The 16,060-nt window shown below is 63.8% G+C and overlaps 3 protein-coding genes and 1 long non-coding RNA gene across 6 annotated transcripts; 1 reads left to right on the forward strand and 3 right to left on the reverse strand.

The window, feature by feature from the left end:
• Positions 1-155: 155 nt before the first annotated feature.
• ALDOC (aldolase, fructose-bisphosphate C) lies at positions 156-4,036 on the reverse strand. Of its 2 annotated transcripts, none has more exons than XM_072353501.1 (9): positions 4,013-4,036; positions 2,780-2,899; positions 2,474-2,685; positions 2,335-2,389; positions 2,105-2,265; positions 1,554-1,637; positions 1,300-1,474; positions 1,017-1,216; positions 156-597 (listed from the first exon to the last, which is right to left on the reverse strand). In XM_072353501.1, the coding sequence occupies exons 2-9, from the start codon at positions 2,889-2,891 to the stop codon at positions 502-504; spliced, it is 1,095 nt and encodes a 364-aa protein (XP_072209602.1). In that variant the 5' UTR covers positions 2,892-2,899; positions 4,013-4,036; the 3' UTR covers positions 156-501. The 2 variants fall into 2 exon arrangements, with proteins under 2 accessions (XP_072209602.1, XP_072209603.1); XM_072353502.1 differs by lacking the exon at positions 4,013-4,036 and adding an exon at positions 3,693-3,839.
• Positions 4,037-5,258: 1,222 nt separating this feature from the next.
• SPAG5 (sperm associated antigen 5) lies at positions 5,259-12,301 on the reverse strand. Its single transcript, XM_072353255.1, has 24 exons — positions 12,231-12,301; positions 11,895-11,984; positions 10,323-11,665; positions 10,048-10,240; positions 9,790-9,909; positions 9,627-9,719; positions 9,412-9,546; positions 9,210-9,329; positions 9,015-9,107; positions 8,800-8,934; positions 8,587-8,680; positions 8,418-8,511; positions 8,232-8,301; positions 7,774-7,907; positions 7,312-7,477; positions 7,048-7,231; positions 6,887-6,958; positions 6,687-6,810; positions 6,346-6,457; positions 6,109-6,189; positions 5,863-6,009; positions 5,682-5,756; positions 5,520-5,600; positions 5,259-5,427 (listed from the first exon to the last, which is right to left on the reverse strand). The coding sequence occupies exons 1-24, from the start codon at positions 12,288-12,290 to the stop codon at positions 5,329-5,331; spliced, it is 3,915 nt and encodes a 1,304-aa protein (XP_072209356.1). The 5' UTR covers positions 12,291-12,301; the 3' UTR covers positions 5,259-5,328.
• A 6-nt stretch (positions 12,302-12,307) lies between these two features.
• On the reverse strand, positions 12,308-16,059 carry RSKR (ribosomal protein S6 kinase related). Of its 2 annotated transcripts, none has more exons than XM_072353258.1 (12): positions 15,601-16,059; positions 15,322-15,513; positions 14,770-14,838; positions 14,609-14,677; positions 14,443-14,512; positions 13,766-13,873; positions 13,633-13,673; positions 13,512-13,539; positions 13,296-13,385; positions 13,127-13,215; positions 12,934-13,044; positions 12,308-12,859 (listed from the first exon to the last, which is right to left on the reverse strand). In XM_072353258.1, the coding sequence occupies exons 1-12, from the start codon at positions 16,057-16,059 to the stop codon at positions 12,635-12,637; spliced, it is 1,551 nt and encodes a 516-aa protein (XP_072209359.1). In that variant the 3' UTR covers positions 12,308-12,634. The 2 variants fall into 2 exon arrangements, with proteins under 2 accessions (XP_072209359.1, XP_072209357.1); XM_072353256.1 differs by having other exon boundaries at positions 14,755-14,838.
• On the forward strand, positions 14,414-15,328 carry LOC140260684 (uncharacterized). The gene is made up of 3 exons (XR_011905602.1): positions 14,414-14,534; positions 14,642-14,670; positions 14,786-15,328. It is a non-coding gene; the product is annotated as an uncharacterized lncRNA (long non-coding RNA).
• Position 16,060: the final 1 nt, after the last annotated feature.

Genomic DNA, 16,060 nt, shown 5'->3' on the forward strand with positions numbered 1-16,060 from the left:
CGGGACTCGGGTTCTACGGGTGCCGCAGAGGGCCATGCGGTGCGCACGCGTTCGGGCAAAGAAGGAACGAGGAAGCGGCGCTCCTCCCCCACCCCCCCACGGCGGGCTGAGGCCGGGCGCAGCTCGTGGCACGGATGGGAGCAAGGAGCCAGGCAGGGCAGCGCTGTCTCTACCGTTTATTATTCGCTGTTAGGCTATTTTGGTACACGGGGTGCACACGAGAAACACGACATGAGCGTCCCGAGGGCGACGTTGACCGGGACTGCAAAGCTACGTTGGGGCAGGGGCACCCCCAGGCCTCCCCTCCTGCCCTCCTCACGGCCGGGCCCTCCCCACCCCCCGGCCTGGCCAGAGCCCCCTTTTCTCTCTATGGGGACCCAGGCCTTCGCCTCATCCTCGTGGGGCCACCTTCCCCTCCCCTGGGTGGCTGGGGTGGAAGCGGGGTGGTGTGAGCAGTGGCGGGGGGGTCCGGGGCGGGGGCCAGCAGGGCCCATTGGAGGCTCAGTACGCGTGGTTGGCCACGTACAGGGACTGCCCGGCGGCCCCCGAGTCGTCCCCGCTGCCCTCGTACTTGCCCAGTGCCGCCAGCCCGTTCACCTGTGGGGAGAGAAAGCACGGCCCTCGTGTCCCACAGCACCCCACACATGCGGCCCTCGGTGCCCTCCATCGCCCTCCATGTATCCCCCCACCAAAGGCATCAACATCCCACCACCACCCACAGGAATGCAGCCCTCGAGTCCCTCCTTCTGCCCTCAGTCTCCACTACCCACAGGGACGTGTTTTCCCCATCACCTGCAGGGCCTTCAGACTCCATATTCCCACCATCCACATTGACTTCACGCTGCTCCCACCGCCCGCAGGGACAGGTCTGCCCATCACCCTCCATTCTCAATGACCCCATCACACCCACAGGGACTCAGTTCTTGTTGTTCCCCCACCACCCATAAGGCCGCCCTTCCCACCCCCATATAGCACAGCCATTGGCGCCCCATATCACAGGGCCCGTCCCAAATCACCTCTGCACGCTTGACAAACTCCTCGGTGGCAGCGTTGGCGTTGTCCCTCTGCCCACGCCAGGCGCTGAGCGCCGACGCCTGCAGTGCCCTCCCATAGGAGAAAGTGAGCGCCCACGGCCGCACCAGAGGGCATGTGTTGATGGCATTGAGGTTGATGGAAGCCTCCTCCTCGCTCTGCCCCCCAGACAGGAAGGTGACACCTGCAGACAGCAGCATTACGGCACTAAGGTGACCACAGGGCATCACCTTCATGTGGTTTCCAACCACGTCCTGCTGGCAGTACCTGGCACGGCTGGGGGCACAGTGCGGCGCAGGGCGGTGACAGTGGCCATGGCGATCTCCTCGGGGCTGTACTTGGTGGGGCAGGAATGCCCAGGTGTCACCATGTTGGGCTTCAGCAGAGTCCCCTCCAGGTAGACGTGGTGGTCGCTCAGTGCCTTGTAGACCGCTGCCAGCACCTGGGATCAGACAACATGAAGCGTCGTGGCACAGAACAGAGTGGCACATCCCCATCCCAATGCATGCCCCGCTGCTCACCTTCTCTGTCACATACTGGCACCGTTTGAGGTCGTGGTCACCATCAGGCAGGATCTCGGGCTCCACGATGGGCACAATTCCATTCTGCAAACACCAGGCAGGTGGCATCACAAGGACATTTTTGGCCCCATAGCAACATAAGGCAACATAAGGTGGTGCCAAGCCTGGGAGTCAAATTTTGGCCCCATGGGCAACATTCATGCTTGTGGGGTGATGCCTGGCCCAAAGGAAGATGTCCATCCCATGGGGAAATGTTTGACTCCAGAAGAAGATACCCATCCCCATGTGATATTACCCAGCCCATGTGTTGATGCCCAGCCCCACGGGTCAATGCCTGGCCCCATATAGTGACACTCATCCCACGGTCAATGCCCAACCCACAGGTTGATATCCATTCCTATAGAGCAATTCTCAGGCCCTAGAGAAACACCCAGCTCTGTGCATCAGTGCCCATCACTACGGGGCAACATCTATGAGTCAATCCCCATCCCATTGGTCAGTGACCACCCCCATGGGGTGCCCAGCCACACAGCCTGGCCCCAGATCCATACCTGCTGGCAGATGCTGGCATAGCGAGCCAGGACGTTGGCATTCTCCATGATGGCCAGAGCAGAGGGAGTATTATCACTGATTTTCAGCACGCAGCGCCACTTGGCAAAGTCAGCCCCATCTTTCTTGTACTGGGCACAGCGCTCCGACAGCCCATCCAGACCTACCGGGCACCACATCAGCCCCACAGCTCCAAAATCTCCCACCCTCAACCCACATTTGCTGCACCTACCCTGCGTGGTGGTCTCCCCATCTGTCCCAGCCAGCGGAACGACACCTTTATCCACCTATGGATGAGTGAATGGAGGGTGAACGGCGATCCCCTATGGCCATCCCCAAGCACCCGATAACCCACCAGGTTCTGCCCCCACCTTGATGCCCACAACGATGCCTTTATCTTTGATCATCTGGACGAAGGGAGTGCCGTCGTCAGCCTTCTGATACATGGTCTCGTGGAAGAAAATGACCCCCCCGATGCACTTCTTCACCCGGCTGTCGGCACTGAACAGGATCTGGCGGTACAGCCGGCGGTTCTCCTCCGTGTTCTCCACCCCGATCTGGTTGAGGCGCTTGGCCATGCTCCCTGCAGGCACCCAGCACCACCACTCAGATGGGAAGCCCTATAGGACGGACCCCCCCCTTACCCCCATCCCCATCACCCCATCTCTCTCACTGACCCACGGATTCATCGGCGGCCAAAATGCCCTTCCCCGGGGCCACGATGCGCAGCGCGATGTCCGACAGCTCCTTCTTCTGCTCGGCTGTGAGCGCAGGGTATTGGTGCGTCATGGTGCTGCCTGCCGGCGGACGAGGGCTGAGTCACGCACCGCCACCGCCAGCCCCCCCCTCCCGTGCGCACCACGCGCCCGCACCCTGTATACAGGGATCGGGACCCCCAGGATCGTTTCCCCCCCCCCCCCCCTCCCACCCCCCACCCCATCCCCAGCCCAAGGCACGTGGCACCCATAGGGTCACGTTGCATAAGCTCCGAGAGGGGCAGCGCCTCGTGGAGGATGCCGGAGAGCTCCCAGCCATTTTGCTGCCTGCTCATCCGCCCCCAGCCCAGCCATCTTGAGGGAGAGCGGAGAGGGGGGGGGCTCGGAGCGGGGCACGGAGGTACCGGGGATAGGAATAAGTGGGGATGGGGATGAGAAGGCAGAGGGGCACCCTTAGGGGGTTTGGGGGATGGGAAGACTGCTGGGTGCCGGGGATGAGATGGGGATGCGCTGGGACACGGATACCCCAAAGGTGAGGAGATCTCGAAAACGAGAGACCCCAAAGTCGGGGATGCTCCGGGATGGGGACAACACGGGAAAGGCGACGCGCTGCCCCCCGGGCCGGTCCCCTCCGGGCAATACGTGCATCGCATCGGCTCAGGAGGTGCCCCGCGCCACCTGTAGCCCCCCCCCACCCGCAAACCCCTCTGCCCGAAGTTCTCCCTCCATCCCGGAGCCCCGCGGTACCGCTCGCACCGCACACAGCCGCCGTCGGGGCGGCCGCTTCCTCCGCCGGTCCCTCCCGGCTGCTCCCCGTAGTCCCCCCCCTCCCCAGACCCGGATCCCGGTTCCCCGCTCCCTGTTCCCCTCTTACCGTGCGGGACCGGTGGCGGCGGACACGGAACTGCGGGCTGAGAGCTCCGGCCCCGAGGTAAATGGGGCTGCGATGCCGCAGAGCTACGTGACCGGTGGGGCGGGCCCGGCGGGCGGCACCCGGTAGGACCGGCCCCCTTCCTCCCCCCCCCCCCCGCACAGCCCCGCCCCGCCGACACTATAGAGGAGGCGCTCAACCCCCTCCCCCCAAAGTATGTGTCCCCCTCCCACGTGTTGCTCTCGGGGTCCCCGAAGCGATTGGTTATGGCTGGGGACCCCCCTGTGCCGCCCCGCTTTGCCGTCGGGGATCCCCCTTCTCACCGGGATGGGGAGGCAGCAGCGCTACCGCCGTGTCACTTCCTCGTGTGTGTTCGGGGAAGTGACAAAGCAATGTCACCCGCGGGACAGGGCCCCACTGTCACACCCTGCTGCTGGAACGGACCCCTCCCCCCAAGACAAGGACCGCCTTGTGCCATTCATAGCACGGATGGGACCCCCAAAGACCCTCCCTTGCCCTTATGGGGACACACCTGGACCACTCTCTACCACTATTGGGGACCCTGCTGTGAGACCCCCCCCCCCAGGCACAGGGACTCCTTGTGCCACTCACCCCATGGGATGGGGGCCCCCACACCACTCTCTTGCCACCCCTAGGGACCCCCATTGCCTCCCCATTGTCACTCTTTGCTGCTGGGACCCCTGTGTGCCACCCCATTGCCACTCACATCCTCATGCAAGGACCCCCCTATACTTCCCCAGCCCCACAGGGCCTCAGCACAGCATGGGAGCAGCCCCCCCCCTCCCCCCCCCAGGTCCCAGCAGAGCCGCCACAAACCAGCACAGGGACAATAGTGGTGTCCCCACTCGCCCCATAGGATGGCTGCCAGGGCTGAGTGCTGCTGAATCCCCGCCGTAAAAGGAGGGCTCAGCACTGGTGTGGCCCTAATCCAGGGCAGGCAGCGCATGCTCCCCCATCCCCCCCCCAGTCTTCATCATCCCAAAGCTGGGCACCCCACCCCATAGATCCATAGGTCACATCCACTCCTACAACAGCGGGATCACAGCCACAGCAGTGCCAGCCACGCAGGCAGTAAGTACAGGCACAGGTCAATGAGGGCACAGGAAGGTGACCCCAAGTGCCTGCGGGACGTGAAGAATCAGAGCAATGCACTTGTTGGAGTGCTGCTATTTTGGGCTGCGGGGGCAGGAGGGGGGGGCACAGGGAGCATCTTTGGGGCTGGGAAGGGTGGATCCTGTGGGAGATGCTCAGTGTAGGGAAGGAGCCCTATGGGATTTTCCCCTTCCTCCCCAGTTACACATCTCCATGCAACAGGTCAGTGAGGGGGGGAAGGATGCAGCCTCCCATCTCCTCCCTGTATGTCCCAAAGCAAGAGGGGGGGGGGGGGGTGAAATCTAGGCCAGGAGGAGGAGCAGGGGCCCTGGGGAGGGAAGCTGGGTCAGATGGGGTGGGAGCTTTGGGAATATGGAGCCTTATTGAGAGCAGCACCAGGGAGGGGGAGCACAGCTCCATAGGGGGGTGCATGGGGTGTCCGAAAGCAGGGGATAGGGAGAACGCCAACCAACTTTATTCAATAAATAACGATGGTGTTAAGAACAGGGACGTTTCATGCCGTGGGTTACAGAGGAGACAGAGTTTTCTCACTGTTTGGCTTCAACCCCAAGTGCTGTAGGAGGGCACAGAGCTCCGGGGGCACCTCGGGGAGGGACAGCAGGACCTGAGAAGGGCAGCAGGGTTAGGAGATATGAGGTGCTGCTGCAGCTCCCAGAGGGATGGGAGCAAACAAAGCTGCTGTCTGGACCACCTCACCTCCTTCACCTTCTCCTGCAGCTCCTCGTGGCTCCGCAGCATCTTCTGGGCATGGTTGAGCCTCAGCTCCAACCCTCGCACCTGCAACGGGGTGAGGCCATAAGGACACAGCCCTGAGCAGAGGGAGCACCAGAGTGTGTGTCCCCCCCCCCAGCCCCATACCTGCTCCAGGTAGTTCCCCGACACCACCACATTCTCATCCTCCTTCTCCAGCAGCAGCAAGCGCAGCTTGTCCACCTGCGATAGAAGCAAGGCTGGGCACTCTGCTCTGCCACTCCTACCTGCACCAAGGGGCTGCAGGAGGATCTCTGGTCCCACAACCCCTCCCGACCCCCACACTCACCTCCTGCCGCAGCAGGAGACGTTCCCTTATGACATGGGCTGCATCCCCCTTGGCCTCCTGTCCTCTCATCTCCTCCCACAGCACCTTGGCCTCAGTCTCCGCACGCTGGAGCGAGCGCTTCAGCTGGGTCACCTCCTCCTTCAGCCTCTGCAAGGGGAAGCAGGGGGGCAGTGAGGGGGGGTCCCATTGCTGTCCCCCCCCCCACCCAGGGCATGGGTCACCGCCCCATTGCAGCCCCACACGCACCGTCACCTCCCCACTCTTGTCAATGAGTTGCAGCATCTTTGCTTCCTGCTGTTTCACAACGTCCTGCAGCTCCTTCTCGTTCTGCAGGGTCAGAGAGTGGGGTCAGGCTGTGCTCCCAACCCCCCCAACCCGATGGCACCCTCACATTTGAGGTCACCCAGATCCTGCTGTCCCAGATCCCAGCCCAACCCAGTTCAGCTCTGCCCTGGCCCAGTTCCGGGTGTGGGGGGGGCTCACCTGCAGCTTGCCCTGCAGCACCTTGTTTAGCTTGGCAATGGTGGCAGCCTGTGCGTCCATCCGCTCCTGGCTCTCAGTCGTCACCTCCTCCAGCTGGAGCTGCAGGTCAGTGCTGGATGGGGGAGGGGGACACAATGGGGCTGAGCAAGTGGAGGACCACAGTGCATCAAACCCCCCCCCATATTGGTGCCTCCAGTTGGGAAGGTCAACCCGTACCCACCAGCTCACTTTGGAGCAGCAGCAACAGGGGAAAAGGAAGAGCCCACGCATCCCCCATTACCAGACTCCATATGAGCCTCCCAGCCCCACACCTCCCCACTGTAGCCCCCCCTTGGACTCACATCTCTGTCTGCAGAGCCCTGAACTCGCTCTGCTCCAACTCCTGGATGCGGGAGCTCAGCACAGAGAGGTCAGACACCACGGCCCGCAGCTCAGCTGCCTGCTCCATCAGACCGTCCTCGGGCTCTGCGGGTGGGGGGCTGCTCAGCAGGGTGGGGGGGGGGACACACTGGGGACACGAGGGGCAGGGACAGTGTGATACCTGCAGGCTTCGGTGTGGATGCAGCCCTATCCCTGGCAGATGTGCTCTCAGCTCCAGCACCTTCATCACCATCTGCAGAAGGGCAGGATGTGATGTTCCCCCAACAGCCTAAGGGGGATCCAGGACCAGCCTCACAACCTGGGGACCTTTAGGGGCCTCACCTCTTCCTGACACCGCCTTCAGAACACTGCCTACAAAGGACTCCCTGGCACGGTGTGGTGTGTGGCGGGCAGGCGTGCGGCACACGGGGGTCCAAGCACAGCTGCGGGGGGTCCAGGGCCCACGGGGGGTCCTCCAGCCTGGGGTCCAGGTCTTCTTCCTCGATGGGATCTCGTCATCATCATCCTACGGGAAGGAGGGGATGCAGTGCTGGGGGGGGGGCTCTGATTGCATGCATACCCTCTGCCCCCATAAGAGGGTCCCACCTGCTGGGGCAGGGCGGCTCGCAGGCAGTCAGCCAGCTCCTGCAGCCTGGCCTTGCTCTCAGCAATGCCTGCTGAGCACCAGGATACCCTGTCCCTCTTGAGCTGCAGGTCCTGCAGCTCCGCCTTGGTGCTCTCCAGCTCCTTGTGCAGGGCGGCTTGTTCCTCCCTGCAGGTTGGGGACAGTGATGTTAACAGCTCATCCCAACCCTGAGGCAGGACGGGTTGAGGCAGCACTTGATTTTCTTTGAGGCTTTCTCCAACCTCAAGGACCCCACACTCCCACCACCACCACCTCCACCCATGCCCCAGAGGGTGCAAAACCAGCACTACTGAGTTCCCCAACCTGAATTACTGCACTCAACCAGAGCTGCTTTGCCTAAAGCTGTGCCCCCATCCCCCTATGCATGCACTGAGCCCAACCCCAAGGGCTCGGGTATAGCAAGGATGAGCACAAAGCCATACTGCAGGCTCTGGTGGGCTTCCAGCAGCTCCTCGTGCTGCAGGTTGCGCTCCTGCAGCTCAGCCAGCGTGGATTGCAGCTTGGCTTCCACCTCCATCAGCTGCCTGCGGGACATGCGGTTCTCCTGGTCCAGAAACTGCAGGATAGGATAGGATGGGGGGGGAGGGGGGGAAAAACACACAGCCATGAGCACCCCCTGCGTGGTCCCATTCAACCAAGGGCAGCCAATCGAGCCCCCCCCCAAGAGCACGGGGCAGCACATGACACACAGAGCTGGGGGAATTACCCTGAGCATCACTAAGCACGCAGCCCTACGTGCAGCCTGTCAGCACTGCGAGCTGCTGGTGCTGCTGGACCACTGCCACCTTCCAGCAGGGACATGTGACACCATGCCACGTGCCGTGGCTCTTACCTCCCATGGCTCTTACCTCCCATGGCTCTTACCTCCCATGGCTCTTACCTCCCGGCACTCCACTGCTTCCTGCAGCTCCCGGCGCTCCCGCTGCAGAGCATCCCGCTCCTTGGTCAGCCTGACACCAAGGGGTGCATGGAGATAAGCCACAAGGGGGGGGGGACACCGCAAGGGATGGGGGTGCTGAGAGGGGACTTGATGGGGTAAGGTGAGGTGCCAAGGGTGCAGACCTACCGGCTCATCTTCTCCTTCTGTTCCTCGTAGTCCTGCAGCAGCGCGTCCTGCTCCTGCTGCAGGCTGGCCAGCTGCTTCATCACCATGCTCAGGTCTGTGGGGGAAGAGCTGTGAGCACGGGAACACCCCATTGCCACCCCTTTACTATGCCCTCCTCCCCCCTTTCTACCTGTGCTGAGACGTGAGTTGGTGTCTGCCAGCTGCTCCCCCTGGGTCGTCGCATCCTGCAGAGCCTCCAGGGTCTTCTCCAGCTGTTGGGACACCTGCAGAGATGTGGGGTTAACCCAGAGCATCCCACACCCCAGAGAGCATCCCACACCCTCCATTCCCCATATCCTTCACAGGGCAGCCCCCACAGATCCCCCTCAGGTGGCCCCATTACCTCCTTCTTGGCTTGGAGAGCTTCTTCCACCTGTTGCAGCGCAGCATCCCGCTCCTGCATGCAGCTGTGCAGCTTGGTGGGGACATCCCGCAGCGCAGCCGTGCAGCGAGACACCAGGGCACGCACCTGCTCCCGCTGCAAAGGGACAGGGACAGCCTTAGGCTGAGCTGAGCAGCGGTGATGTGTGTGACAGCCTGTGCTGGGACAGCCCTCACCTCCCCATCCAGCGCTCCCCGCTCCTCCTGCAGGTTGGCAAAGGTCACGTCTATGAATTCCCGGAAGGGCTGAGCCTCTGCAGCCAGGGACACCTAGAGGAGAGGAAAGCAAGGAGTGATCCCACAGGGGCTGCTCGGAGCACAGCCCTGAGCCAGGACTGCCATCCCCTGCAGGGTGTGAGGGCCGTGCCATACCTGCTGCTGGATGGCAGCTGCCAGCAGCGTGCTCAGCTCCTGCTGCAGCTCCAGGCTCTGCGTGCAGGCATCAATCTGGGCAGCAGCGTGAGAGCGGAACGCCTCCAGGAAACCGTCGCCCTGCAAAAAAGGGGGTGGCACAGCTCAAGGCTCATCACTCCCCCCATCCCTGGGTATGGACAGCACGTGTGGGACACGTTACCTCCTGCTTAGCACGAAGGGCTTCATCTGCTCTCTGCTGTGCAGCATCCCGCTCCTGAAGGCAGCTCCGCAGCTTGGCGGGGACACCGTGCAGCAGCGCCTCGCAGCGGGACACCATGGCACGCACCTGCAGCCGCTGCAAAGGGACAGCAGCCCTCCTCCAGCTGCCGCCTGCCATCCCCCTCACCCACACCCCCGGCATCCCTCCATGCCCACCTCCTGCTCCAGCACTGCATGGTCACCCTGTACGTCCTGCAGAGCGGCGTCTGCCACGTCCTGCAGCACACGGCGCTGCTCGGCCCATGCATCCTAAAGAAGGAATGAGGACAACGATGGCACCGGGGATGGCAGTGCCCAAATCCCATACACCCCAACGCACCATTGCTTCCACTGCTCGTGCCAGCTGCTGTGCCAGCTCCAGCTCTGCTCCATGCTGCCGCTGCACAGCCTGCACCTTCTTCTGCAGCTCCACGTAGAGGCCGTGGTAGATCCCCTCCTCCTAAAGGCAGGGCAGGATGTGCACCCCAACAGCACCCACACACACACACCAACACTCCAACTCCATGCTACAGACCCTGCTGATTCAGAGCCCTTCCTGCACACGGTAGGATGATGCCCTGCAGGAGGGGACACTCACCCCCTGGGGCCGGGTGACATCAGTCTGGGTGTGTGCATCCCTCTGCCCTGCTGGCCCCACAGAGGGGAGTGGGCACTGACAGCCCTGCAAGTCACGCAGCTGCAGTGACAGTGCCTCGATGATGATCAGGGTGCTCTCCAGCCTCCCCTCCAGCTCCGCTCGTGGCAGCAAACGCAGCTGCTCCCGGGGACAGCTGTGGACAGAGGGAACCCCAGTGGTTGGGGATGGGACACGGCATAGGAGCCCATCCCTATATACCCAGCAGGGATACGTACTGCCAGAGCAGAGAGTCGGTCTCAGCAGCGCTGTCCTTGGCACCAGCAGGCATGGATGTGCCAGAGCTCCTCTCCTCTGGGGTCATGGTGGTGCCCATAGATATGGTGGGCACTGGGGTGATACTGGTGCCCAGAGGCATGGTGGGCACTGGGGTGACATTGGTGCCCAGAGACATGGTGGGCACCGGGGTGACACTGGTGCCCAGAGACATGGTGGGCACTGGGGTGACACTGGTGGCAATGGATCCAGTGGGTACTGGGGTGACATTGGTGGCAATGGTTCCGGAGGGCACTGGGGTGACACTGGTGCCTGTGGCCATGGTTGGCACTGGGGTGACACTGCTCCCCACAGGTACGGTGGGCACTGGGGTTACAGTGGTACCCATAGATAGAGTGGGCACTGGGGTGACAGCAGTACTGACAGCTGCGGTGGGCACTGGGGTGACGCTGGTGCCAGCATCCTGCCACGACACGGACAGGGGGAGGCTGTGCCGCAGGGACTCCAACAGAGACGATGTGGGGAGGGTCCTCTCCAGCCACACCAGAGGCATTACCCAGGACACAGCCCCCAGGGACGGCTCAGACAAAGACACCGGGGTTGTGGCTGCTGCTGCTGCTGACTCTACAGGCTCTGAACCCACTACCTCAATCTGGGGGGAGCACTGCTCAGGTGGGGCAGGGCTTGGGGATCCAACCATCCCCAGGGTGCTGTGACGTGGAGGAGTACCCACATCCCCATTCTCAGATGGGGGTTGGGAAGCCACGGGGCTGCAAGAGAGATCAGGGGGGGCTGCTCGCCACCTACGGAATGGGGTGTTCTGTGGGGTGGAGGTACCGGGGGGGCCCGGGGAGGGGCTGCCAGGGGTGTCCAGAGTGCAGGGCCCTACAGAGGTGATGCCAGCAGAGTCAGGAGTACGCAGCTCCAAGGAAGGGCTGCTGGGGTGGTCAGGAGAGGGAGGCAGTGGGGGGAGGCAGCTGGGAGAGAATGGGAAGAAGGGCAGCGGGGCGCTACCAAGGGGCTCTGGGGAGGCCCTGCTGGGGGTCTCTGGGGGGCTGTCTTCTTGGGGAGCATCACTTGGGGGTACCAGGGTGTCAGGCCCTGAGATGGTATCACCTGGAGGCTCTGGGGCGTCTGTAACAAGGGTAACATGGCCAGAGGTCTTTGAGATGCTGATGGGGTCGGGGGTGGCATTGCCTGAGGGCTCCGGGGGGATCTTCAAGGGGCTGCGGGGCTTCAGATCGATGCTGCAGGGGGAGCACGGGACAGCAGTGCAGGGAAGCCCCGGGGCGATGCGGCCGGGGGGGCACCGGGTGCGGGGCACAGGAGTGCCGCCATCGTGGTCCTGGAGAACGGAGGGGAGAGGAATCAGGGCACCCGCACCCCCACCCAGCGCCCCATAGCCCCTATAGCCCCTATAGCTGCCCCCCAGCTCACCCCCACACCCGTATCCCATTCCCTTCCCACCACCACAATCGACTCCCCCACGCCCTCAACTCCCCCCTGATCCCCCCCGGCTCCTACAAACCCCCCCTTCCATCCCTCCCGACCCTTCCCCCCCCCCACACAAAGACCTTGAGCCGCAGGCGGCGGAGCAGCGGGGTGATGTTGGTTCGCTCCGTTCCCTGCTGCAGCCGCAACTCCTGCAGGGGCCGCCGCGGTGCCTGGGGAACGGGAACCGGGGGGGGGGGTCAGCACCGGAACCACCCCATTAAACCCCCCACCCCCACCGGCACGGGGCGAACGGCGCCGCATCCAACCCTCCAACCGCCCCTCGAACCGCTACCGGGATCCATCCGCCACCCAGCGGAGCCGTCCCACTGCATACCGGGCACTCGGCATGCTAAACTGCCAACACGGGACCGGGACCAACCAATGCCCCCCCTTCCCCCCCGGTTCCCCGCACTCACGGCAGAGACGCGCGCTCCCGACATGGCCGCGCTCCCGCTGCGCCGCTCCCCGCCGCCCATTTGAAAACCACGCGCGGTTCTGATTGGTCCCGCGATGGGGGCGGGGCTACGTCGGTTGTGGGCGTGGTTACGTGCTTCGTGGGCGTGGTTTTTCATCAATGGCCACGCCCACCTGGCGGGAATTGCCGGCGTGCTGCGCTACGCTGCGCGGGGGGGTGTTGGGTTGGGGGTCTCGGCTCCGTGCAGCCTCTGCCGTCGGTGCGCGGCCCCGCAGGAGACACCCACAGCATTACCGTCGGGTCTGGGTTTATTGCTCCCGTGGGGAGAGGTACAGAGGGCTGGGGGTGTCCCTGAGTGGTTCGGGGGTCCCTCCGTGGTGGGGGGGGTTTTCCTCCAGCGGAGGCTCAGCCGGGCCACGGCCGGTTCAGGGGGTCGGCAGTGAAGTCGCAGTCGAAGTCATCGAAGGTGGTTGGGTCGGGCAGGGGCTGCTCGGTGGGTTGCGGGGCCACAGCCACGGCCACGGGGTCCTTCTGCAGCAGCTCTGCGTCAAAGGCCACCCCCCGGAAAAATGGGTGGCCCTGGAAGTGGTGGAGGTAGCGCAGGCGACGAAGGGGGTTGTGGCACAGCAGCTGGTAACAGAGGGAGGATGGTGAGCAATGAGGGGGGCAGCAGTGGGGACACGCAGCACAAGGGTTGGGGTTACCTCAGCCAGCAGTCGGCTCAGAGCTGGGCTGAGCGCAGGGGGGCTCGCATAGCTGCTCTCTTTGACACGCTCCAGCATGGCCACGTGGTCCCTCGCTGGTGGCACTGGAAACTGATGGGGGGTGGGGGGCGAGGAGCAGCCTTAGGGTCTCCATGTGGTACCTTTAAGCCCAGCATCACCCCACAGTGCTCACCTCCCCACTGGCCAGGGCAAAGAGCAGGACACCCAAGGACCACCAGTCAGCTGCGTGGCTGTATGGACCCCCGCTCAGCACCTCTGGGGCTGCAGGGATGAGGAGGTGAGTGGATGGGGGGAGCGTGCCTCCACCCATCACCCCTCACCCCCCCAAGCTGTCCCCTTACCCATGTACTGCAGAGTGCCACAGATGGTGTGTGCCCGCTCACCGCAGCGCAGGTGTCGGGAGAGGCCAAAGTCAGCGAGTTTGAGATGCCCTGGGGGAGCAAGACAGTGCAAGAGGAGGGGTCTGTGGAGGGGGTGACCCCATGCACAGGGTGACCCTATAAACGGGATGTCCCCATGCACAGGATGTCCCCACACCAATACCACCAGACCCTCACCTCTCTCATCCAGGAGGATGTTCTCCATCTGCAATAAAACAAGCTCTGGGGTGGGCCCTCCATGTCAGGGGATACAGAGACCCTCAGTGCCTTTTTGTCCCCCCTCCCCGCTATCACCCACCTTCACATCTCTGTGCACGATGCCCAGGTCATGGAGGTACACTGGGGACAAAATGGAGCTGTCAGAACCAGAGTGTCCCCTCCCTGCACCGTCCCCATTGCCAGCCTCAGGGGGGGGCTGAGCCCCCACTCACCCAGCACCAGCACCAGCTCGGCTGCAAACAGGCGGACGGTGGCCTCGGTGAAGCACCCAGCAGCACGCCACAAAGCGTGCAGGTCCCCAGTGCTGCAGTAGGTGCACACTAAAGGATGGGGCACACCAGCCTTACCCACGGCCACGCAGGCACCAAGGTGATGCATGGGGCCATACGGGTGGGAAGGTGGCACGAGGACTGGGATCTCCTGGGCACCAGAGCCATGCGGGCACAGGGAGATTGCAAGCACTGGGCCCAAGGTGGGACAGGCACCGGGGCTGCACAGACTCTGTGGCCACATGGGCACAAAGGTGGCACAAGCATTACAAATATATGGGCATGAAAGACCATATGGGCATGAAAGTGGCATGAGAACTGTGGCTACATGGGCACAAAGGAGGCACAACAATGTGGACATGTGGGCTCCAAAGCGGCACATGTACTGTGGCCACACGGTCATAAAGGTGGCACAGTGGCCTTTTTTCCCCCATTGTCCCCATTGCTGTCGCTGCAGTGGGTGAGGGCTGGGAGGCAGCAGCCCAGCTCTCAGTCCCCACGGGCAGCGTGCAGAACGTGCAGGGGGGGGGGGGGAAACACGTGTGCAGGCAGAGGGAACACGTGCACAGACAGAGCAGGGGGGAGGACAGGGGGGAGCCCGCGGGCAGATGGTCACTCACTGATGAAGAGGTGGCGCTGGCCCTGCCAGCTGTCCCCAAGGCCGTGGACAAACGGGTGCCTGACCTGTCTCTGGGGATACAAAGCGGAGAGGGTGAGCAGCCCCTGGATTGGGGGGGGGGTTCTTCCTTGTGCTGCCCCCCCCCCCTCCTCCTTCTCTCCCCTAACCTGGATGCTGACTTCTTCCTTGCACTGCTTAAGGGTGTCACGGCGCAGCACCTCCACTTTGGGTACGACCTGGAAGAGGGGTCGTTGGGATGGGAGGGTGCCCAGGGGGGCAGCACGGAACCCCCAGGCCATGGGGCAGCACCCACCTTGACGGCACAGACCTTCTCTCTCCCGCAGTCCAACACTTTTAGGATGGTACCGAAGGAACCTTTGGCCACCAAGCCCAGGATCTATGGGGGGGTGCGGGGGGTGAAGAGGAGCTGAACACCGTATGGATTGATGAGGAATACACCCCAAGGGAGTGTGGGGTCCTGCGTGGGTGAGTGGCCAGGGGGGGAGGGTGGAAATAAGGTCCTGGAGGTACGCAGTAGGGCATACGGGGAGACATAGAGGATGGGGACACGAGGGATGGGGACACCTCAGCGTGGGGCACACGGGGAGCAGAGGGAACGCGCGGGGGGGACCCGGACGGGAGGAGGAAGGGACTCGGTGAGACGGCTGCGGAGTGCTGTAAGGATGCACGGGGAGCCTGTAGGGAGCGCGGAGACCCCGTTGAAAGGCACCGGCCGCACGGGGACCCGAACAGGACGCTCGGAGATGCCGGTAGGACACAGACAGAGCAGGCACACGGCGCGAGGGGACCCGTCGGGCGGCACACGGGACGCGAGGACTCCCCGGTGAAGCGGAGGGGCTCCCCGGTACCCGGACGGCACCTTGAGCTGCTGCTGCCGGGCGGAGGGGCGAACGGGGAACTCCGGTAGGAAGAGCGAGACGAGCTGCGGCAGCGGCCACCCCGGGAACGGCGGCTCCTCGGTGGCCACAGCGAGTCCCGGTACGGGCACCGGCCCCTGGACCGACCCGCTCCGGCGGAGCAGCGCCCGCACCCACGACCCCACGGTTCGGCCCTACGGAACCGAAGGCGGCCGTCAGTGGGCCGGGATCGGACACCGGATAGGGAGACGCGGGGACACCGTCGGGGCCACCGCACGCACCTGGGGGGGGCCCGGGCCGGACCCGCTGCTGGCTGCTCCCATCGCGCTGCCGCCCGGCCCGGCCCCGTTAATCTCCGCCTTACATAACCTCGCCCCGCCCCGCCCCGACCCCCCCGGCACCGGGGCTCCGTGCGGTACCCACCCCCCCCCATCCGCACCGGGCAGCAGGCACGGACTCCCAGCCCACCCCCATCCTGGCCCCCGGTGGGAGCTGGGAATGCGCTCATCCACCGCACCCCCTTCGGGTAATTCCCAAATTAAGAGGGTGAAAGGGTCAGCGCAGCATCCCCCCTCCCCCACAAAGCTCCAGGCCAAGGGGGTCATGCAGGAGCTGGATGAGGGCTGGGGGGATCCCCAAGCCCTTAAATAGGGGGGGAAGAACCTCATGGGATGGGCAGTGGCTGAACCCATTAGGCTGCGCTGAGAGCAGTGCGACGCAAGGCGGGAGGTGAATGACATC

The sequence above is a fragment of the Excalfactoria chinensis genome, chromosome 19 (assembly GCF_039878825.1).
Source record: "Excalfactoria chinensis isolate bCotChi1 chromosome 19, bCotChi1.hap2, whole genome shotgun sequence".
Taxonomy (NCBI): Eukaryota; Metazoa; Chordata; class Aves; order Galliformes; family Phasianidae; genus Excalfactoria; species Excalfactoria chinensis.

Coding starts and splice junctions, on each gene's coding strand:
- ALDOC (XM_072353501.1), bottom strand. CDS start 2,891: ATGACGCACCAATACCCTGCGCTCACAGCCGAGCAGAAGAAGGAGCTG. Junction 1,638..2,104: donor ATGCCAGCATCTGCCAGCAG/GTATGGATCTGG, acceptor TGGTGTTTGCAG/AATGGAATTGTGCCCATCGT. Junction 1,217..1,299: donor TGTGCCCCCAGCCGTGCCAG/GTACTGCCAGCA, acceptor TGCTGTCTGCAG/GTGTCACCTTCCTGTCTGGG.
- SPAG5 (XM_072353255.1), bottom strand. CDS start 12,290: ATGGGCGGCGGGGAGCGGCGCAGCGGGAGCGCGGCCATGTCGGGAGCG. Junction 10,241..10,322: donor ACCGACTCTCTGCTCTGGCA/GTACGTATCCCT, acceptor CTCTGTCCACAG/CTGTCCCCGGGAGCAGCTGC. Junction 7,478..7,773: donor GAAGCCCACCAGAGCCTGCA/GTATGGCTTTGT, acceptor CCCAACCTGCAG/GGAGGAACAAGCCGCCCTGC.
- RSKR (XM_072353256.1), bottom strand. CDS start 16,059: ATGTCATTCACCTCCCGCCTTGCGTCGCACTGCTCTCAGCGCAGCCTA. Junction 13,874..14,442: donor CCAGCGCCACCTCTTCATCA/GTGAGTGACCAT, acceptor CCCATCCTTTAG/TGTGCACCTACTGCAGCACT. Junction 13,045..13,126: donor TTGCCCTGGCCAGTGGGGAG/GTGAGCACTGTG, acceptor ACCCCCCATCAG/TTTCCAGTGCCACCAGCGAG.